This window comes from Scyliorhinus canicula, chromosome 5, assembly GCF_902713615.1.
Source record: "Scyliorhinus canicula chromosome 5, sScyCan1.1, whole genome shotgun sequence".
NCBI classification, from domain to species: Eukaryota; Metazoa; Chordata; class Chondrichthyes; order Carcharhiniformes; family Scyliorhinidae; genus Scyliorhinus; species Scyliorhinus canicula.
Window position 1 is genome coordinate 223,719,864 of NC_052150.1, and position 23,794 is coordinate 223,743,657.

At 50.5% G+C, this 23,794-nt stretch overlaps 1 protein-coding gene across 2 annotated transcripts in view; it reads left to right on the forward strand.

Annotated features, from left to right (window-relative positions):
- Window positions 1-21,050, forward strand: part of lrrc24 (leucine rich repeat containing 24) — a 76,283-nt gene extending 55,233 nt beyond the window's left edge. For both annotated transcript variants that reach the window (XM_038798614.1, XM_038798613.1), the window contains exons 2-5: window positions 4,040-4,207; window positions 6,912-7,190; window positions 9,010-9,178; window positions 17,622-21,050. In XM_038798614.1, the coding sequence (XP_038654542.1) occupies window positions 4,058-4,207; window positions 6,912-7,190; window positions 9,010-9,178; window positions 17,622-18,679 (1,656 nt within the window). In that variant the 5' untranslated portion in view covers window positions 4,040-4,057 and the 3' untranslated portion in view covers window positions 18,680-21,050. The remainder of the gene's footprint in view (window positions 1-4,039; window positions 4,208-6,911; window positions 7,191-9,009; window positions 9,179-17,621) is intronic.
- The last annotated feature ends 2,744 nt before the right edge of the window (window positions 21,051-23,794 follow it).

Here is a 23,794-nt window from a genome sequence, read left to right on the forward strand (position 1 = left end):
GAGAGCTGCGCGAGTGTGTGTGTGTGTGTGAGTGTCGGCCTGCACCGTGAGGGCCATGGCTGGGACTAACTCTAAATAAGGACATGTATTGAGAAGGTGCAATAATATATTTCCCTGTATATGTGGGCCACAGATTGGTACACAAAGGTGTGACCTCAGTAGAATATTACAGGCCTCACATCATCCACTTGGCATCGTCTCACTGTGAGGAAGTAATAAAGTGCAGCCAGATCTCGAAGGTCAGAATGAGCAGGAGCTGTACGTACAGGCGAGCTTTGGGATCTCTGCACTCACAGACGTTACAAAATTCAGGATTCTAGAGGAGCAACAAGGGTGGGAGCATTTATCGCAACTGCTATCGGTTTGAACAGGTTCGATGAATAACTGATTGGAGCAGGTAAAAGGTTTTTATTGAACGTTGAATGGCAAAGGCTGCCTCAGACTGAAGGTGTTGTGTACAGTAATGATTGGTTTAGTCCTGCCTGCTCCTGTATGAATCGTGTCTGGGCTTTAATACAGGCACCATCTACATTGATTGAGTCCTGTCCAGTAATCTACGCCACCCTGTCAGCACTCCTTTCGCAGTAATGTAATTCCCTAATAGTGAGTGTCATTCCCATTGTGGGAGCCCCCATCCCTTTGGGAAATCTGCGGGGTGAGTGTGCTGCCAGCGACGGCAGAATCCAGCCCGCTGTGCCTGAATGTGTTCCCCAGTGGCAGAGGCTGCAACATATGGAAAACCCCGTGGGCATAAGTGGGACCGGAAGATCCCAACGTCGCGAAAATAAGCCACGGGGAGGCTGAAAATTCCTGCCCCCCGGGTCCTGAATCCAAAGAAAGGAAATTGAGTCGGCATGAAGCATGAATTGGCTAAGAATGATTGGGGAACTTCATTAAAAGGCAAGACGGTGGATCGGCAATGGTTAATACTTAAGGAATGAATGTTTGCATTGCTACAGTTAGACATTCCTTTCTGATGCAAACTCCCCCCCCCCCCCCCCCCCGGCACATATAAGGGGATTCCCAACCCCCCCTTCCTCTGGGGCTCCCGAGAGGACTCACCCATGGCACTGCCAACCTGGCATTGGCCCCAGGCACGGGGTGGCATTGCATGCCTCCCACCCCCTGCCTCCCTCGAGCAAAGCTCACCTTGATGCCTCCAGCAGTCTCCTTGACTGACTCGTTTTCATGTCTATCTGAGCCCACGTCACCATTTGTGCTCCTGGCGAATCCAGGTGTAAAATCACTCCCGTACTCCTCACAGAGGGAGTGCAGTAGATGTTCGCCAGAGTGCTCCCTCCCTGGGGACGGCAGGATTAGCGGATGAGGGGAGATCGGGTCAACTGGGCATCTACTCACTGGAATTGTAAAGAACGAGCGGGAATCCCGTTGAACGTTTGAAATTCTGACCAGGCCGGAGTACAGGAATGCTGTTTCCTCCGGATGGGGGTCCAGATCCAGAGGTCGCCGTCTCAGGGTACGGGGTGGCCTATTTAGGATTGGGATGAGGGGAACTCTCTTCACTCAAAATCCTGCGGAATTCTCGACCATGGAAGACTGAGGAGGTCAAATCACTGAATATATTTAAGGGAAACGATAGATTTCTGGGCACTAAAGGCATCAAAAGGTATTGGGAGGCAGAGGAGTATGGCGTTGAGATAGAGGATCAACTATTGAATGGCGGACCAGGCTCAAAAGACTGAATCACCTACTCCTGCTTCTGTTTTCTATGTGTACCCTCTGAAATGGCCTAGCAAGCTCCTCAATTTAAGGGCATTTAGTGATACAAAGAAGAATGTGGAGGAGCAGAGAGATCTCGGACTTCATGTCCATAGATCTCTGAAAGTTGCCGCCCAAGTGGATAGAGCCGTGAAGAAAACCTATAGTGTGTTGGCATTTATTAACAGGGGGATTGAGTTTAAGAGCTGTGAGGTTATGCTGCAACTGTACAAGACTTTGGTTAGACCACAATTGGAGCATTGTGTGCAGTTCTGGTCAGGAAGGATGTGGAAGCATTGGAAAGGGTGCAAAGGAGATTTACCAGGATGCTGCCTGGATTGGAGGGTAGGTCTTATGAGGAAAGGTTGAGGGAGCTAGGGCTTTTCTCATTGGAGCAAAGGAGGATGTGGGGTGACTTAATTGAGGTGTACAAGATGATGAGAGAGATAGATAGAGTGGATGTTCAGCGACTTTTTCCTCGGGTGGATGTAGCTATCACAAGGGGGCATAACTATAAGGTTCATGATGGAAGATATAGGAGGGATGTCAGAGGTAGGTTCTTTACTCAGAGAGTGGTTGGGGCGTGGAGCGCACTCCCAGCTATGGTAGTGGAGTCGGACACTTTAGGAACTTTCAAGCGGTTATTGGACAGGTATATGGAGTGCATTAGAATGATTGGGAGTAGGTTGATTTGACCTTAGTTTCAGACTAGTTCGGCACAACATCGTGGGCCGAAGGGCCTGTACTGTGCTGTACAGTTCTATGTTCTAATATAGCACAGGAACAGACCCTTCCGCCCTGGATGGGCAACATTGCTTTGCCAGTGACCTCCATGAAATAATAAAGATATTCTGGGGATGACCTTTACTTCCACTTTAAAGACATTGATGAAAATCCTCACTCCTACCCCCACCCCCAGCTCTAACTGTTGCTCCCGAAGGGCTGCTGTGGTGTTGCCAACCCTCCTGGTGACTCAGGAATGCTTCCGCGGGAAGGGGAATGGCTGTCTAGTGGACAATTTAGAAATCCCGGTTGTTGTATCTTTCTAATTGGCCGTGGGAAGAGGGGACTGCCGTGACCTGACCGATGGTAGGGGGCCAGTATGCCGCCCCCACCCCATTCCCCACCTATCACCTGAGGAGGGGGTCTCCTCTGCTTCTAGAAGGACCCAAATACATTGCTGCTAAAGGTCTCAGTTTAAGATGCGGCCTGCAGTCCGAGCCTTGAAGCTGGCGTCTTTAATCCCTTGTTGCTCCGTCTGTGTTACATCACCATTGGCGGCTTCTTGCCTGTATTGGCAGGGCTGTCCCTTGATTGGAGGAATGGCAGACTCTGCGGTGTACATGCAGCGACCCATCATCCTAGGGTGAAGGATGGGGTGGTAGGGGAGAAGCAAGAGTGGGCCCTACAGGGTCAAGCACCTCTCCTCCCAACCCCATATTTGGCTGGTCGCCCAATCATCTTTACATCAGTGCCCGTGCTTTAGATGCCAGGGCCACCGCCACCTGCAAGTTGGAAATATTACGGCCGTTCCTTCAATGTTGCTGCGTCAAAATTCTGCACCTCCCCCCCCCCTGACAGCTCTGTGGCTGTACAGCATGGTTTGCAGCGGTTCAAGAAGGCAACTCACCACCCCCGTCTATAATAATAATCTTTATCATTGTCACAAGTAGGCTTACATTAACACTGCAATTAAGTTACTGTGAAAAGCCCCTAGTCGCCACATTCCGGCGCCTGTTCGTGTGCACAGAGGGAGAATCCAGAATGTCCAATTCATCTAACAAGCACATCTTTCGGGACTTGTGGGAGGAAACCGGATCACCCGGAGGAAACCCACGCAGACACGGGGAGAACGTGCAGACTCCGCACAGACAGTGACCCAAGCCGGGAATTGAACCTGGGATCCTGGAGCTGTGAAGCCACAATGCTATCCACCATGCTACCGTGCCGCCCCTATACAAATTGAAGTCTTTCTTCTTTTTTTTCAATCAAATCTTTCTGAAGCAGTAATTGCTGTTGCTAAAGTGTTCTGTTCAAATAAGAGTCTGTTAATTTGGGACTCTGGAGCTGTGAAGCAACAGTGCTAACCACTGTGCCACCGTGTCGCGCCCCCCTCAACGGCAAATAGGGATGGGAATAAATTCTAGTCTAGCCAATGACGTTGGCACCCTGTGAAATACTAAAACACACAGGGGGTGAACATGAGAGACACTCGAGAGGGAGATGCATTGGAGGCCTTAGCTTCACTGTTGGCAGGATCCATTTAGTGAAGGCAGGCCGTGTTAGTGTATTAAATCCTCAGTTCTTTATTTACATGCAGGCTATCGACTCCAACTCGATGGATTTCATCGCCACAGTTATAATACTCGGCCTCCAGGTGCTTCGGTCTCAGGGATGTCTAGAAGGATGTCGGTGTTACAGCACAACAGTGGAATGTGGGTCTCTCGGACTGACAACCGTACCATCCAATATTCCTCCCTTCACCCAGGTAACTTCACCCACTGACTTACTCGTGTACACTCGATTTCCACTGAGTCTGTAACGATAGGTTGAAATCCCGTTCCCAAAACAAAAATGCAAAGAGGCTCTGGGAATTGTTGTAATGCGGAGACCTGAAATTGTGGAGCAATTAGAATAAACAGGAGCAGCGGGGTGGCACAGTGGTTAGCACTGCTGCCTCACAGCGCCAGGGTCCCAGGTTCGATTCCCGGCTTGGGTCACTGTCTGTGCGGAGTCTGCACGTTCTCCCTGTGTCTGCGTGGGTTTCCTCCGGGTGTTCCGGTTTCCTCCCGCAGTCCAAAGATAGAACATAGAACATAGAACAGTACAACACAGAACAGGCCCTTCGGCCCTCGATGTTGTGCCGAGCCATGATCACCCTACTCAAACCCACGTAACCACCCTATACCCGTAACCCAATAACCCCCCCTTAACCTTACTTTATTAGGACACTACGGGCAATTTAGCATGGCCAATCCACCTAACCCGCACATCTTTGGACTGTGGGAGGAAACCGGAGCACCCGGAGGAAACCCACGCACACACGGCGAGGACGTGCAGACTCCGCACAGACAGTGACCCAGCCGGGAATCGAACTTGGGACCCTGGAACTGTGAAGCATTTATGCTAACCACCATGCTACCGTGCTGCCCTGACTTATGTGCAGGTTAGGTGGATTTTCCATGTTAAATTGCCCGTAGTGTCCAAAAGAGTGGAATGGGGGAGTGGGCCTGGGCGGGGTGGTCTTTCGGAGGGTCGGTGCAGACTTAATGGGCCGAACTGCCTTTGTTTGCACTGTAGGGATTCTAAGAAATTCTATTAAGGAGCTCAGTTGGGGTAAGGATGGGCTGATACACAGCGGGATTCCCAATGTAAGGTGACTGTGAGGTTGGGATGGGCTGATACACAGCGGGAAGCCCATTCAAAGTATTTCACACTCTCCCCACCCTCGAGCTAAAGCCCACCAAGGGGGATCATGAAATTCAGACCACTGTTGTAATAAAGGTAGTAGAGCTGAGAATTTTCACACGGTAAGCTGCCACACACAATGATCCAATTAATCCATTGGTCAGTGTATCAGTATTGACCAGGTGACTGGGGGAAAACTTCACTTTCTTCAGTCTGGGAGGATTTCTCGACATCTGCTCGAGACGGTGCACAGGATTTTGGTTTCCCTGTCTCCTTTGCTGGGTGGTGCCTCTGACAGTGCAGCACTCCGCTGAGGGCTGTGCATCAAATCCGCTCAAATCCCTGGAATGGTGCTTCCTGATTCAGCAGGGAGACTGGGAACCCACGGGAGTTCGTCCTCAGCTTGCTCGGGGAAGAAAAGTTGAAAATATTCCATTTTCACACGTTTTTCATTGACGAGTCTAGAAATTATTCCGAGTGTCAGTGATGGAACCATCAATTCACGAGACACGTGCTTTAAGCTATGTACAGTGGTTTTAATCTACTTACTACAGAGCCAGCCTGTTACCCGTTGAACTCTCGATGAACTGCAGGCTGGCTCTGGACAAGGGTATTATACAGCAGTCTAGGGGGAGGAGTCGTGGGCGGAGCCAAGGGCTCTGTACAAACTCCTGAGCATTCCCAGAGCTACTCCCCTTAGTGGTCGGATAACGCTACTGCGCTTACAATGGTATTGGTAAATACAGTGTGAATTACTAAATTACATTCACCAGTCAGTTTATTGTTGAAACAATGTTTTGTCTTGTTTGTGCTTCCTGCTCAGCTTTCACTGCTTTCCTGCTGCTTCCATGTCCCATCTGATCTGGAATAGTTCTCTGTTTCCTTTGTGTTTTACTACTTGCTTTATTCTCCCTCCCTCTGTTTTTCGTGCTATTTCTCCGCTAGCTCCATGCTCTCACTGCCTGTTTTGGACTGAGCACTCTGTTACTACTTCTCCTGTCCCTCTCAGCCTGTTCGTGGGGACCTCTTGTTTGATTGTGCCGACTGTTCTCTCTTTTTCTTTCTCTCTCGCGCTCCGTCTCTTGTTCTCTCTCTCTCTGTATCTCTTGCTCTCTCTCTCTCTCTCTGTGTCTCTGTCTCCTCATTCTGTCTGTCTCTTGTGTTCTCTCTGTATCTTTTGCTCTCTCTCTCTCTGTATCTCTGCGCTCTCTCTCTCTCTCTCTGTATCTCTGTCTCCTCATTCTGTCTGTCTCTTGTGCTCTCTCTGTATCTCTTTTGCTCTCTCTCTCTCTCTCTCTGGATCTCTGCTCTCTCTCTGGATCTCTGCTCTCTCTCTCTCTGTATCTCTGTCTCCTCATTCTGTCTGTCTCTTGTGTTCTCTCTGTATCTTTTGCTCTCTCACTCTGTATCTCTGCGCTCTCTCTCTCTCTCTCTCTGTATCTCTGTCTCCTCATTCTGTCTGTCTCTTGTGCTCTCTCTGTATCTTTTGCTCTCTCTCTCTCTCTCTCTCTGCTCTCTCTGGATCTCTGCTCTCTCTCTCTCTGTATCTCTGTCTCCTCATTCTGTCTGTCTCTTGTGTTCTCTCTGTATCTTTTGCTCTCTCTCTCTCTCTCTCTCTGTTTCTCTCGTTCTCCCTCTGTCTTTCTCTTCTCTCTCTGTATCTCTTGTTCGCCCTCTGTGTCTCTCATTCTCTCTCTGTTTCTCGCTCTCTCTGTCTGACTCTCTTATTCTCTCTCTCTCATTCTGCCTCAATGAACTAACTTGGATTTGGTCCATTCTCTTAGACCTTATTCTTGCAAGACAATGACATCGCTCATGTCAGCCAGCAGGACTTTTCCCATCTCTCTAAACTCCAGAACCTCTACATTCAAAACAACAGCCTCAGCACCATTGAACCTGGCGCCCTGTCCAGGCAGCACTCACTGGTAGAGTTGGCACTGAACGGCAATCGTATCCAGCAGCTCAATCGCAGCATGTTCGAAGGATTGGATCACCTGAGGGTCTTGTACTTGGCGGGAAACCAGATTAGCCGGCTGCTGGACTTCACATTTCATGGACTTCAGGTAGAGTGAGTGCGCACGGGGAAAAGGGGGGTGGGTGGTCACTGAGGGGGAATTGGAATTGGGGGATAGACTGAGCAAAAAGGAAGAGTAGATAATCAGGGAAGAGTCGGCATGGGGGAGGGTGGGCATGGGGGGGGGGGGGGGGGATGAGCACTGAGGGGAGAGTTGAAACTGAGCGAGAGTGTGGACACTGAGGAGAGGTGTGAACTGCAAAAAGGTTGAAATGGAAACTGAATGGGGGGAGAGTCATAGAATCATAGAAATTACAGTGCAGTAGGAGGCCATTCGGCCCATTGAGTCTGCATCGGCCCCTTGAAAGAGCACCCCATTAAGCTGACACTTCTACCCCATCTCTGTAACCCAGTAACCCTATCTAACCTTTTGGACACGAAGGGTGCAAATTTAGCATGGCCAATCCACCTAACCTGCACATCTTTGGACTGTGGGAGGAAACCAGAGCACCCGGAGGAAACCCACGCAGACACGGGGAGAAAGTGCAGACTCTGCACAGACAACGACCCAAGGTTGGAATTCAACCCAGTTCCCTGGAGCTGTGAAGCACCAGTGCTAACCACTGTGCCACCGTGCCGCTCCATGAGAGCGGATACTAAACTGAAACTGAAGGGTGAGCTGGCACTGGACAGGGGGAATGTTCTCGCACTGGACAGGGGGGACGTCCTTGACTGGACAGGGGGAACGTCCTTGACTGGACAGGGGGGACGTCCTTGCTCTGGACAGGAGGAACATCCTCGCACTGGACAGGGGGAACGTCCTTGACTGGACAGGAGGGACATCCTCGCACTGGACAGGAGGGACATCCTCGCACTGGACAGGAGGGACATCCTCGCACTGGACAGGAGGGACATCCTCGCACTGGACAGGGGGAATGTCCTTGACTGGACAGGAGGGACGTCCTTGCACTGGACAGGAGGGACATCCTCGCACTGGACAGGAGGGACATCCTCGCACTGGACAGGAGGGACATCCTCGCACTGGACAGGAGGGACATCCTCGCACTGGACAGGAGGGACATCCTCGCACTGGACAGGGGAACGTCCTTGCACTGGACAGGGGAAACGTGCTTGACTGGATAGGGGGGACATCCTTGACTGGACAGGAGGGACATCCTCGCACTGGACAGGAGGGACATCCTCGCACTGGACAGGAGGGACATCCTCGCACTGGACAGGGGGAACATCCTCGCACTGGACAGGGGGAACATCCTCGCACTGGACAGGAGGGACGTCCATGCACTGGACAGGAGGGACATCCTCGCACTGGACAGGGGGAACATCCTCGCACTGGACAGGAGGGACATCCTCGCACTGGACAGGAGGGACATCCTCGCACTGGACAGGGGGAACGTCCTTGACTGGACAGGAGGGACATCCTCGCACTGGACAGGAGGGACATCCTCGCACTGGACAGGAGGGACATCCTCGCACTGGACAGGGGGAACGTCCTTTACTGGACAGGAGGGACATCCTCGCACTGGACAGGAGGGACATCCTCGCACTGGACAGGGGGAACGTCCTTTACTGGACAGGAGGGACATCCTCGCACTGGACAGGGACAATGAGCAGACCATGGAGGACGATGCCACAGGTTCTATGGAGACTGCATAGAATAAAAGGCACAATGTGTTTATTGTTTATTAGTGAGTGTAAATTTGGAAGAAAATGTGAAAAAGGAAGAGAATAAAAATATTTAACAAAAAAGGGACAATGAATTAAATGAGAAGTAGCAGTGAGCATTGAGGACGTTGGTCTTCGAAATGCCTGAAGGTTTATTTTTCTCAATTGCTCTGTTTCACTTCCAGAGGTTACAGGAACTCCATCTGCAGGAGAACAATCTCAGGTCTTTGGCTGACCAAGCTTTCCTGGGGCTCTCATCACTGGCACTGCTGGACCTGAGCAGCAACAGCCTCCAGACTCTGCACCAGGCAACAATCCAGCCACTCAGCAGCCTGCAGGAGATCCGACTGACCGGTGAGAAAACAGCCTGACTGTCTGGGCTTTCAACACAGCACCGTGTGAGAGACAGGGGGTTATTTACAGGGATATCCACATGGGGTGAGAGACAGGGGGTTATTTACAGTGATATCCACACACTGTGAGAGGCAGGGGGTTATTTACAGGGATATCCACACACTGTGAGAGACAGGGGGTTATTTACAGTGATATCCACATGGTGTGAGAGACAGGGGGTTATTTACAGTCATATCCACACACTGTGAGAGACAGGGGGTTATTTACAAGGATATCCACACACTGTGAGAGACAGGGGGTTATTTACAGTGATATCCACACACTGTGAGAGACAGGGGGTTATTTACAGTGATATCCACACACTGTGAGAGACAGGGGGTTATTTACAGTGATATCCACATGGTGTGAGAGACAGGGGGTTATTTACAGTGATATCCACACACTGTGAGAGACAGGGGGTTATTTGCAGGGATATCCACATGGTGTGAGAGACAGGGGGTTATTTACAGTGATATCCACATGGTGAGAGACAGGGAGTTATTTACAGGGATATCCACATGGTGTGAGAGACAGGGGGTTATTTACAGTGATATCCACACACTGTGAGAGACAGGGGGTTATTTACAGGGATATCCACATGGTGTGAGAGACAGAGGGTTATTTACAGGGATATCCACACACTGTGAGAGACAGGGGGTTATTTACAGTGAGATCCACATGGTGTGAGAGACAGGGGGTTATTTACAGTGATATCCACACACTGTGAGAGACAGGGGGTTATTTACAGTGAGATCCACATGGTGTGAGAGACAGGGGGTTATTTACAGGGATATCCACATGGTGTGAGAGACAGGGGTTATTTACAGGGATATCCACACGGTGTGAGAGACAGGGGGTTATTTACAGTGATATCCACATGGTGTGAGAGACAGGGGGTTATTTACAGTGATATCCACATGGTGTGAGAGACAGGGGGTTATTTACAGTGATATCCACATGGTGTGAGAGACAGGGGGTTATTTACAGTGATATCCACATGGTGTGAGAGACAGGGGGTTATTTACAGTGATATCCACACGGTGTGAGAGACAGGGGGTTATTTACAGTGATATCCACACACTGTGAGAGACAGGGGGTTATTTACAGTGAGATCCACATGGTGTGAGAGACAGGGGGTTATTTACAGGGATATCCACATGGTGTGAGAGACAGGGGGTTATTTACAGGGATATCCACACGGTGTGAGAGACAGGGGGTTATTTCCAGGGATATCCACACACTGTGAGAGGCAGGGGGTTATTTACAGTGATATCCACACACTGTGAGAGACAGGGGGTTATTTACAGGGATATCCACACACTGTGAGAGACAGGGAGTTATTTACAGTGAAATCCACACACTGTGAGAGACAGGGGGTTATTTACAGTGATATCCACACACTGTGAGAGACAGGGGGTTATTTACAGGGATATCCACACACTGTGAGAGACAGGGGGTTATTTACAGGGATATCCACATGGTGAGAGAGACAGGGGGTTATTTACAGTGATATCCACACACTGTGAGAGACAGGGGGTTATTTACAGGGATATCCACACACTGTGAGAGACAGGGAGTTATTTACAGTGATATCCACATGGTGTGAGAGACAGGGGGTTATTTACAGTGATATCCACACGGTGTGAGAGACAGGGGGTTATTTACAGTGATATCCACACACTGCGGGAGACAAGGGGTTATTTACAGTAATATCCACACACTGTGAGAGACAGGGGGTTATTTACAGGGATATCCACATGGTGTGAGAGACGGGGGGTTATTTACAGTGATATCCACACACTGTGAGAGACAGGGGGTTATTTACAGTGATATCCACACACTGTGAGAGACAGGGAGTTATTTACAGTGATATCCACACACTGTGAGAGACAGGGGGTTATTTACAGTGATATCCACATGGTGTGAGAGACAGGGGGCTATTTACAGGGATATCCACACGGTGTGTGAGACAGGAGGTTATTTACAGTGATATCCACATGGTGTGAGAGACAGGGGGTTATTTACAGTGATATCCACATGGTGTGAGAGACAGGGGGTTATTTACAGTGATATCCACACACTGTGAGAGACAGGGGGTTATTTACAGGGATATCCACATGGTGTGAGAGACAGGGGGTTATTTACAGTGATATCCATACACTGTGAGAGACAGGGGGTTATTTACAGGGATATCCACATGGTGTGAGAGACAGGGGGTTATTTACAGGGATATCCACACACTGTGAGAGACAGGGGGTTATTTACAATGATATCCACACACTGTGAGAGACAGGGGGTTATTTACAGTGATATCCACACACTGTGAGAGACAGGGGGTTATTTACAGTGATATCCACATGGTGTGAGAGACAGGGGGTTATTTACAGGGATATCCACACGGTGTGAGAGACAGGGAGTTATTTACAGGGATATCCACACACTGTGAGAGACAGGGGGTTATTTACAGTGATATCCACACACTGCGGGAGACAAGGGGTTATTTACAGTAATATCCACACACTGTGAGAGACAGGGGGTTATTTACAGGGATATCCACATGGTGTGAGAGACGGGGGGTTATTTACAGTGATATCCACACACTGTGAGAGACAGGGGGTTATTTACAGTGATATCCACACACTGTGAGAGACAGGGAGTTATTTACAGTGATATCCACACACTGTGAGAGACAGGGGGTTATTTACAGTGATATCCACATGGTGTGAGAGACAGGGGGCTATTTACAGGGATATCCACACGGTGTGTGAGACAGGAGGTTATTTACAGTGATATCCACATGGTGTGAGAGACAGGGGGTTATTTACAGTGATATCCACATGGTGTGAGAGACAGGGGGTTATTTACAGTGATATCCACACACTGTGAGAGACAGGGGGTTATTTACAGGGATATCCACATGGTGTGAGAGACAGGGGGTTATTTACAGTGATATCCATACACTGTGAGAGACAGGGGGTTATTTACAGGGATATCCACATGGTGTGAGAGACAGGGGGTTATTTACAGGGATATCCACACACTGTGAGAGACAGGGGGTTATTTACAATGATATCCACACACTGTGAGAGACAGGGGGTTATTTACAGTGATATCCACACACTGTGAGAGACAGGGGGTTATTTACAGTGATATCCACATGGTGTGAGAGACAGGGGGTTATTTACAGTGATATCCACACACTGTGAGAGACAGGGGGTTATTTACAGGGATATCCACATGGTGTGAGAGACAGGGGGTTATTTACAGTGATATCCACACACTGTGAGAGACGGGGGGTTATTTACAGTGATATCCACACACTGTGAGAGACAGGGGGTTATTTACAGTGATATCCACATGGTGTGAGAGACAGGGGGTTATTTACAGTGATATCCACACACTGTGAGAGACAGGGGGTTATTTACAGTGATATCCACACACTGTGAGAGACAGGGGTTATTTACAGGGATATCCACATGGTGTGAGAGACAGGGGGTTATTTACAGTGATATCCACATGGTGAGAGACAGGGGGTTATTTACAGGGATATCCACATGGTGTGAGAGACACGGGGTTATTTACAGGGATATCCACATGGTGTGAGAGACAGAGGGTTATTTACAGAGATATCCACACACTGTGAGAGACAGGGGGTTATTTACAGTGATATCCACACACCGTGAGAGACAGGGGGTTATTTACAGTGAGATCCACATGGTGTGAGAGACAGGGGGTTATTTACGAGGATATCCACATGGTGAGAGACAGGGGGTTATTTACAGGGATATCCACATGGTGTGAGAGACAGAGGGTTATTTACAGAGATATCCACACACTGTGAGAGACAGGGGGTTATTTACAGTGATATCCACACACTGTGAGAGACAGGGGTTATTTACAGTGATATCCACATGGTGTGAGAGACAGGGGGTTATTTACAGGGATATCCACATGGTGTGAGAGACAGGGGGTTATTTACAGGGATATCCACACACTGTGAGAGACAGGGGGTTATTTACAGTGATATCCACACACTGTGAGAGACAGGGGGTTATTTACAGTGATATCCACACACTGTGAGAGACAGGGGGTTATTTACAGGGATATCCACATGGTGAGAGAGACAGGGGGTTATTTACAGGGATATCCACACACTGTGAGAGACAGGGGGTTATTTACAGTGATATCCACATGGTGTGAGAGACAGGGGGTTATTTACAGGGATATCCACACACTGTGAGAGACAGGGGGTTATTTACAGTGATATCCACACACTGTGAGAGACAGGGGGTTATTTACAGGGATATCCACATGGTGTGAGAGACAGGGGGTTATTTACAGTGATATCCACACGGTGTGTGAGACAGGGAGTTATTTACAGTGATATCCACACACTGTGAGAGACAGGGGGTTATTTACAGGGATATCCACATGGTGTGAGAGACAGGGGGTTATTTACAGTGAGATCCACACGGTGTGAGAGGCAGGGAGTTATTTACAGTGATATCCACATGGTGTGAGAGACAGAGGGTTATTTACAGTGATATCCACATGGTGTGAGAGACAGGGAGTTATTTACAGTGATATCCACATGGTGTGAGAGACAGGGGGTTATTTACAGTGATATCCACATGGTGTGAGAGACAGGGGGTTATTTACAGGGATATCCACACGGTGTGAGAGACAGGGAGTTATTTACAGGGATATCCACACACTGTGAGAGACAGGGGGTTATTTACAGTGATATCCACATGGTGTGAGAGACAGTGGGTTATTTACAGTGATATCCACATTGTGTGAGAGACAGGGGGTTATTTACAGTGATATCCACACACTGTGAGGGACAGGGGGTTATTTACAGGGATATCCACATGGTGTGAGAGACAGGGGGTTATTTACAGGGATATCCACACGGTGTGAGAGACAGGGGGTTATTTACAGGGATATCCACACACTGTGAGAGACAGGGGGTTATTTACAGTGATATCCACATGGTGTGAGAGACAGGGGGTTATTTACAGTGATATCCACACACTGTGAGAGACAGGGGGTTATTTACAGGGATATCCACATGGTGTGAGAGACAGGGGGTTATTTACAGTGATATCCACACACTGTGAGAGACGGGGGGTTATTTACAGTGATATCCACACACTGTGAGAGACAGGGGGTTATTTACAGTGATATCCACATGGTGTGAGAGACAGGGGGTTATTTACAGTGATATCCACACACTGTGAGAGACAGGGGGTTATTTACAGTGATATCCACACACTGTGAGAGACAGGGGGTTATTTACAGGGATATCCACATGGTGTGAGAGACAGGGGGTTATTTACAGTGATATCCACATGGTGAGAGACAGGGGGTTATTTACAGGGATATCCACATGGTGTGAGAGACACGGGGTTATTTACAGGGATATCCACATGGTGTGAGAGACAGAGGGTTATTTACAGAGATATCCACACACTGTGAGAGACAGGGGGTTATTTACAGTGATATCCACACACCGTGAGAGACAGGGGGTTATTTACAGTGAGATCCACATGGTGTGAGAGACAGGGGGTTATTTACGAGGATATCCACATGGTGAGAGACAGGGGGTTATTTACAGGGATATCCACATGGTGTGAGAGACAGAGGGTTATTTACAGAGATATCCACACACTGTGAGAGACAGGGGGTTATTTACAGTGATATCCACACACTGTGAGAGACAGGGGGTTATTTACAGTGAGATCCACATGGTGTGAGAGACAGGGGGTTATTTACAGGGATATCCACATGGTGTGAGAGACAGGGGGTTATTTACAGGGATATCCACACACTGTGAGAGACAGGGGGTTATTTACAGTGATATCCACACACTGTGAGAGACAGGGGGTTATTTACAGTGATATCCACACACTGTGAGAGACAGGGGGTTATTTACAGGGATATCCACATGGTGAGAGAGACAGGGGGTTATTTACAGGGATATCCACACACTGTGAGAGACAGGGGGTTATTTACAGTGATATCCACACACTGTGAGAGACAGGGGGTTATTTACAGGGATATCCACACACTGTGAGAGACAGGGGGTTATTTACAGGGATATCCACATGGTGTGAGAGACAGGGGGTTATTTACAGTGATATCCACACACTGTGAGAGACAGGGGGTTATTTACAGGGATATCCACATGGTGAGAGAGACAGGGGGTTATTTACAGGGATATCCACACACTGTGAGAGACAGGGGGTTATTTACAGTGATATCCACACACTGTGAGAGACAGGGGGTTATTTACAGGGATATCCACACACTGTGAGAGACAGGGGGTTATTTACAGGGATATCCACATGGTGTGAGAGACAGGGGGTTATTTACAGTGATATCCACACGGTGTGTGAGACAGGGAGTTATTTACAGTGATATCCACACACTGTGAGAGACAGGGGGTTATTTACAGGGATATCCACATGGTGTGAGAGACAGGGGGTTATTTACAGTGAGATCCACACGGTGTGAGAGACAGGGAGTTATTTACAGTGATATCCACATGGTGTGAGAGACAGGGGTTATTTACAGGGATATCCTCATGGTGTGAGAGACAGGGGGTTATTTACAGTGATATCCACATGGTGTGAGAGACAGGGGGTTATTTACAGTGATATCCACATGGTGTGAGAGACAGGGGGTTATTTACAGTGATATCCACACACTGTGAGAGACAGGGGGTTATTTACAGGGATATCCACATGGTGTGAGAGACAGGGAGTTATTTACAGTGATATCCACATGGTGTGAGAGACAGGGGGTTATTTACAGTGATATCCACATGGTGTGAGAGACAGGGGGTTATTTACAGGGATATCCACACGGTGTGAGAGACAGGGAGTTATTTACAGGGATATCCACACACTGTGAGAGACAGGGGGTTATTTACAGTGATATCCACATGGTGTGAGAGACAGGGAGTTATTTACAGTGATATCCACATGGTGTGAGAGACAGGGGGTTATTTACAGTGATATCCACATGGTGTGAGAGACAGGGGGTTATTTACAGGGATATCCACACGGTGTGAGAGACAGGGAGTTATTTACAGGGATATCCACACACTGTGAGAGACAGGGGGTTATTTACAGTGATATCCACATGGTGTGAGAGACAGTGGGTTATTTACAGTGATATCCACATTGTGTGAGAGACAGGGGGTTATTTACAGTGATATCCACACACTGTGAGGGACAGGGGGTTATTTACAGGGATATCCACATGGTGTGAGAGACAGGGGGTTATTTACAGGGATATCCACATGGTGTGAGAGACAGGGGGTTATTTACAGTGATATCCACATGGTGTGAGAGACAGGGAGTTATTTACAGTGATATCCACATGGTGTGAGAGACAGGGGGTTATTTACAGTGATATCCACACACTGTGAGGGTTTCAGGGGAGGGGTCGCTAGGCTTCAGGGGAGAGGTTACTGGGGTTCAGGGTGGACTTGCTAGTGTTTAATATGGGGTTGCTCAAGTTCCAGGGATGTGTGCTGGAAGTCAGGGGAGCGGTTGTGAGAGTTCAGGGTGGGACTGCTGGGGTTCAGGGCTCAGGGATAGGGTTTGGTTTGGGGGGGGAGGGGAAGTTTCTAGGAGGGTTTGAGAAGGGCTTTTGAGTGTTGGGCGAGCGGTCGCTAGGGTTCGGTGGTGGGATAATAGGGTTTGGGAGCGGCCTCTAGGGTTAAGGGAGGGGTCGCTAGGGTTTGGAGAGGGGTCGCTATGGTTCAGGGAGTGGCTGCTAGGGTTAGGGGCGGGGCCGCTAGTCTTAGGGGAGGGACCACAAGGGTTAGGGGAGGGGCCACAAGGGTTAGGGGAGGGTCGCTAGGGTTACGGGAGGGGTCGTTAGGGTTCGGGGAGGGGGGTCACTCGGGTTTGGGGAGAGGTCGCTAGGGTTTGGGGAGGGGTCGATCGGGTTCGGGGAGTGGTCACTAGGGTTCGGGGAGTGGTCACTAGGGTTCGGGGTGAGGTCGGGGAGAAGTCAGTATGTTCGAGGAGGGTTTGTTCGGATTGTCTGGTATAGAGGTCGATATGCACTTGGATTAATGTAGTCAGCTCTGGGATAGGACATCAGGAGTGATTTATTGACCTTGGAGAGGATGTAGCACCTATTCGCCAGAGTGATATCAGCACTATAATGTTTGTCAGTTTTTTGTTGAATTGATTCTTTGTCAGGATGTGGGCGTGGCTGGGTAGGCCGGAATTTATTGCCCATTCCTAGATTATGAGGAGAGGTTGGAGAGTGTTATATTCCCCGGAGTAGGGCTGATTAAGGGATGATTGAATTGAGGTGTTTTAGATGATTACAGAACACCAGTTGTGGGGTGATGAAGAGTTTGACCGTTTCCATTTCTCTCTAGGGAATCTGTGGAGATGTGACTGCGTACTGCACTGGCTGAGAAACTGGATCATTCAGGAAGGCCACAGGCTGTTGCTGGGCAAGAGGATTCTCTGTGCTGAGCCTCCACGCTTGTTTGGCCAGAGCTTGCTGGACATCCCCGGAAACAGTCTGGTCTGCATCCCTCCAGCGATGCAACTTGACCGCAGTGATGTGGTGAGTCGCCTGGGAGACGACCTGCGCGTGACCTGCCGAGCCTCCGGCTACCCACAGCCGGTGGTGGGCTGGAGGAAGGTGAGTGACACCAGGATGGTGCTGGGCCGCCTCCAGTCGGCAACCAGGTCCTCGGGCCCTCCAGGCCCCGGGGCTTTCGAGAGGCCGGGCGGTGAGGGTCAACCACGGAGCAGCCTGGTCCCTCCCGGTGATGGTGGGACACTGACCCTGCGCAATGTGACGGCTTCCCACGCCGGCAGGTACGAGTGTGAGGCCAGTAACCCCGGTGGGAGGGCCACCGCAACCTTTGACCTTTCGGTCAACCTGTCAAGCCGGGGCCAGCCCCTCCTCCCTCTGAGGCCGGCCCCTGGTCTGAGTCACGAGCCGCTGTACGAGAGTGTGGACAGCATGGACTTCACGGCCCTGGGCACTGCCACCCAGACTGGCATCGCCGCCGGCATCTCGCTGCTGACCCTCGTCGCCCTCCTCCTGGTGGTGGTGATCTGTCGCAAACGAAGCAAACAGAGGAAGGCAGAGCAGGAGGAGAGGGCGGAAATGGAGGGGAGCGGCCTGTACCTCAACGACTACTCTGACGGGCCCACCACCTTCGCCCAGCTGGAGGAATACCGAGACGCCGCCGGCCACGAGATGTTCGTCATCGACAGGAGCAAGAGAGACTTCTGCACCTACAAAGACACGGCCGAGCTTGGCAAACTGCTCCAGGTGGGGCCTCTTCAGGACCAGGCCACCCAGACAGCTGAGGCCATGGCAGAGGCCGAGCGGTCACACGGCCTTGACGGCGGGGGGGTTTTCGAGAATCGCAGCGTGGTGTTCCAGCAGGAGGTCAAGTACGAAATCCACTGCTGAAAGGGGGAAGGCAGGTGACGGAACGATCTGGATGAACTTTGCTCCTGTTGGGACTGTGCACAGAATCCAGGCCGACATGCTCGGTGCAGTAGTGAGGGAGTGCCGCACTGTCCGGCTTGCTGCAATTCGGATGTGACTGTAAACCCAGGCCCTGTGGGTGTAAAAGATCCCGTGCTGCTACTCGAAGAGGAGCAGGGAGAGTTATCTCCTGGCCAATATTTACCCTTCAGTCTGCAGATTGTCTGGGTCGTTTATCACTTATCACATTGCTGCTGGTGAGATCTTGCAGGGCACAAAGCTGGCTGTGGGGAGCACGGGGGATATTGCGAGGTGGTGATCGGCGCTGTATAAATGTACGTCCTTGCTTTTGCCTTTGATGTAACATCCCGTCACTCACCCGGAGAGGGCCACATCGACGCTGGGACCCCCAACACCGAGGCGGTCAGGGCAATTTACCGGGGAGGAAATGAATGATCAAAGAGGAAATAAAAAGAGGGAGGGGAGAGAGAGAGAGAGAGAACATTTAAGTGGGAAGCAGAGAAGAAGGTACTGGAACGAAGCAGAAAGTGTAAAAGGCAGACTGATAGATAGCAAGGGAAGGGTGTGAGAATAATAATGTGAGAAGGAGAGAATGTGGGAATATATTCCTGGACGCACACAGGCGTCTCATTTCCCAGTCCATTTTGTTCATTCTCTGGGTATAGGCATCGCTGGAGAATTCCACATTTATTCCTGTTTTGCTGAGATTTTGGGCCAGGACAGACTGAGGTTTGATCAAGTGCAGTTAATTGAGAGGGACGTTGATGAGTCAGCCGGTGTGACACTGAAGTCAGCTGTGGATCAGACGGGGTAGACGATATTCGTGTAGAAGTGGGATCTAATCCTTGAAAATGACGCAGGCGGGGATGACAGCAAATGCAAGATAGATTTATCTACAAGCATTTACAATGGTCAGCATAACTCGGCATCTACCAGCGGAACCCACACTGTTGCCTCACGGCGCCGAGGACCCAGGTTCAATCCCGGCCCCGGGTCACTGTCCGTGTGGAGTTTGCACATTCTCCCCGAGTTTGCGCGGGTTTCGCCCCCACAACCCAAAGATGTGCAGGGTAGGTGGATTGGACAAGCTAAATTGCCCCTTAATTGGAAAAGTTAAAAAAATAGCTCAGCATCTCAGTCCCAGTGTAACTCTCACTGGGAGGACTTAACTCAACTGGCCCTGATCCTCAGGTGGTTGGCCTCCTTCCCCTACCTGGGGAGTCTGTAAATCAATCCCATCCCTCTCCTCTCACTCCCCTTCCCTCCTCCCTCCCCTACCCTCTGCTCCCCCATATTCACCTTTCCCCTCTACGCTTCACCTTCTCTGCCCCTCTGTGTCCCTCCTCTCTCAGTCTCCTCCCCATTCTGTCTTCCTCCTCCTCTCCCTCTCCCCCCTCTCCTCCACTTCCCCCTGCCCTACTCTCCCCTGACCGCACCTTCCCACCTCCCTCCACCCGCTTTCTCTGGCCCCTTCCGCTCTTCTCTTCCTGTCTCTGTCACCCTCCTTCCCTCCCCGCCCTGAATTCTACCCTCCGAACCACATCTCTTCCCTCGCACTCCCTCGATCGCCTCCCATTTAGAGAATCATAGAATTTACAGTGCAGAAGGAGACCATTCGGCCCATCGAATCTACACCAGCCCTTGGAAAGAGCACTCTACTTAAGCCCTATCCCCGTAAGCCCACCTAACCTTTGGACACAAAGGGTCGATTTATCATGGCCAATCCACCTAATCTGCACATCTTTGGACTGTGGGTATTGTACAGGAAATGTGATTTAACGAGAAGTTTGACTCTGATATGTTTGTCTGTTTTGGATGGTCTGCTGTCTGGTCCATCAAAATCCGGAAATGGCCACAAGAACACAATATACAAACCGAAGAAAGCTCTCTTGATCACCGTCACGCCCACACCTTACACCTTAGAGCTGGAGCTTACACCCGTACCTCGCCCTCACACCCATACAAATACAGCAGGACAGGTACTTTAATAATTATTAATACCTCAGACCTCAAAACACACGGACGACACATGACACCCCACACACACACACACACACACACACACTCTTTGGCCAGGATTATCTGGCACTGACCCCTGGCAGGTTTTTCTGCAGTGGATGTGACGAGCCTGCTGCTGGGACTCTCTGGCCTTGCTGAAGTCTGTGGCCGAGATCTCGGTGTGGTTCACGCCTCCCCGTTGACGGGGAACCCATTGCGAGGCTGTAGGACCCCGGGCTGAATTCTCCATTTGCGAGACTACGCCATCCCACGCCATCCGGAACTCGGCCGGTAAGGGGCGGAGCATTGTGGGGCGGGCCTCAGGCGCACTCCGAGAGTACGCCACTTTTCAGGGGGCGGAGCATCACGAAAGCGGCGCCGCCCCCAATTTTGGCCTCATCGCGGCTTCTCCGCGCCCCCCCTCCCCCCCCCACTCCCCTCTCGCTGAACGCGATTTCGGTGTCAGGGATCGGGGAATACAGCCCCCTGCTGGTGGGAGGAGCCGGAATATCGCACCCCTGGCCTTCGCAGAGGTTTAGGATTGAACTGGGTCTGAATGTGGGGAACTGGACTTTGCTCATCTGCTCACAGCTACTGACATGGGCAGAACCGAGAGACTCGGGCACAATGAGGGGGGGGGGGGTTTGACAGGTGGTGGGGGGGGGGGGGGGGAGGGTCAGTCAAGGACATGGAGGGAGTTACCAGAACGGATCTAACAATGAGGGATTTTAGCTGCGAGGTTAGGCTGGTTGTGATAAACCACTGTTAGTGTATTATATGTATTGTGGTAAACTGTTACTGTACTACATGTGTTGTGGTAAACCACTGCCTGATGGCTCCGCCTGTGGCTCCTCCCCTCGGGCTGGGTATAAAGGTGGCTGACCTCCGGCCCTGCCCCAGTTCAGGATCAGTGGCCAGGAGGCTTCCTGTTTCGCTTATTAAAGCCTCAGTTTTGTTCACTACTTGTCTTGTGTTAATTGATGGCACATCACTGGTGAAGCTGGGATGTTCTCCTGAGAGTGAACGAGATCGAAGGGAGATTTGATAAAAGTGTACAAGATTATGACGGATTTATGTAAGATAGTCAAAGGAACACTGTTCCCATTAACTAGTTGTGCAAGGACCAGAGGACACAGATTTAAGGCTTTAAACACAGGATACTGGGAGCATGTGAGGAGAAACCTTTCTTGTTGGCAGTGAGCGATAATGATCTGAAACTCGCTGCCTTCGAACGATTTGGCAGCAGAAACGATGAACGGTTTAAAAAGAAAATTGATGGGCAGTTGAGGGAAATAAAACTGAAGAGATTATAGCGGGGGAGTGGGATTGACTGGATTTACTCTGCTGAAAGCTGGTGTGGACTCTGGGGTCTGAATGGCTTCCCTCTGTGCTGTAATGATAGATTCAGAGTCAGTTCCACAATGAGAGGTACATCTTTTTCAGGGTCAAAGCAACAGAGTATTTACACCCACTGAATCCTAGAGGCTCCTCAGAGTGTCAAACAATGGGCGCGGCCATGGGGAGGAGGCAAACAACAGAAGAAAAACAAACAAAATAACGAACCCAAAAAACACCCCCCTCAATATATAGTCTGATACATCCACTCATACATCCAAAAATAAAACCCAACTGCCTCCTCCCCAGTGAGGCGAAGGCTCTGACCCGCACCCGCCTGCAGCTTGGGCTGGTCTGACACCCCGAAAATGGCCTGTAAGGGACCCGGTTCCCAGTCCACATGTCGTACCCCCGAGATGATGCTAAAGACCTCCCTCCAATACCTCTCCAGCTTTGGGCAGGTCCAAAACACATGCACATGGTTTGCGGGTTCCCTCCCGCACCGCCCCCCCCCCCCCCCACAGACATCCTCCACCCCCTCAAAAAGTCAGCTCATCCTCGCCCTCATGAGGTAGGCCCTGTACGCGACCTTCAGCTGTATCAGCCCCAACCTCGGGCATGAGGTTGAGGCGTTTACCCTTTGTAGCATCTCACTCCACAAATCTTCTTCCATTACCTCTCCCAATTCTTCTTCCCATTTGGCACTAATCCCTTCCATGGACACCCTGTCCTTCTACTAAATCACCAACACTACCCCCTCATCCAATCCCTCTGGCGGAAAGGCCTCTTCCAACAACAAGGGGGCCAGCGCTATTGGAAAGATTGGAAACTCTTTCCTTGCAAAGTCTCGGAGCTGCAGGTACCTGAACCCTTCCCCTTGCACCAGTCCGTACTTCACCCCCAACTCCTCCAAACTCGTAGAACAGGTCTTTAGATACCCTGATCCCCGTCTCCCCCCCATCTCCGAAATCTCTCATCCAACCTTCCCGGCTTGACTCTATGATTTCCCCTGATCAGCATCACCCTTGGCCCAGCCCATAACTTAATGTGCTGCCTCAGCTGCCTCCAAATCTTCAGCGTTGCTGCCACCACCACCGGACTCCCAGAGTACTTGCCCGGTACCATCGGAGTGGTGCAATTGCCAGGTCCCCCAACCCTTATCCAGACCTCCCTCCATTCTGAGCCACCGGGACTCCCCCCCCCCCCCCCCCCCCTGCCCATGACCCAACCCCTAACCTTCTCCAAATTCGCCGCCGTAGTATAATAAGCACAGCCCTCCCCACCTACCACCCTCTCTGAAGGACCACCTTCCTGACCCTGGCTACCTTTCCACCCCAAATGAACAAGGAGACCACTTTGTCCATTTCCTTAAACCCGGCCCGCCAACGACAGAGAGAGGTTGTCCCATCTTGCCAAACCCCACTCTGTACCTATCCCACCACTCCGACACTTGATTTGGGGAGGTGGGGGCGCAGTGGTACTGAGAGCTCTGGGGACCTGGCTTCGAAATTTGAATCCAATAAAAATCTGGAATTAAAAGTCTAAAGATGACCATGAAACCATTGCTGATGGATTCCAGGATGACACAGTGGTTAGCACTGCTGCCTCAGAGCGCCAGGGACCCGGTTCAATTCTGGCCCCGGGTCACTGTCTGTGTGGATCATAGAATCATACAATTTACAGTGCAGAAGGAGGCCATTCAGCCCATCGAGGCTGAACCCCTACACCGGCCCTTAGAAAGAG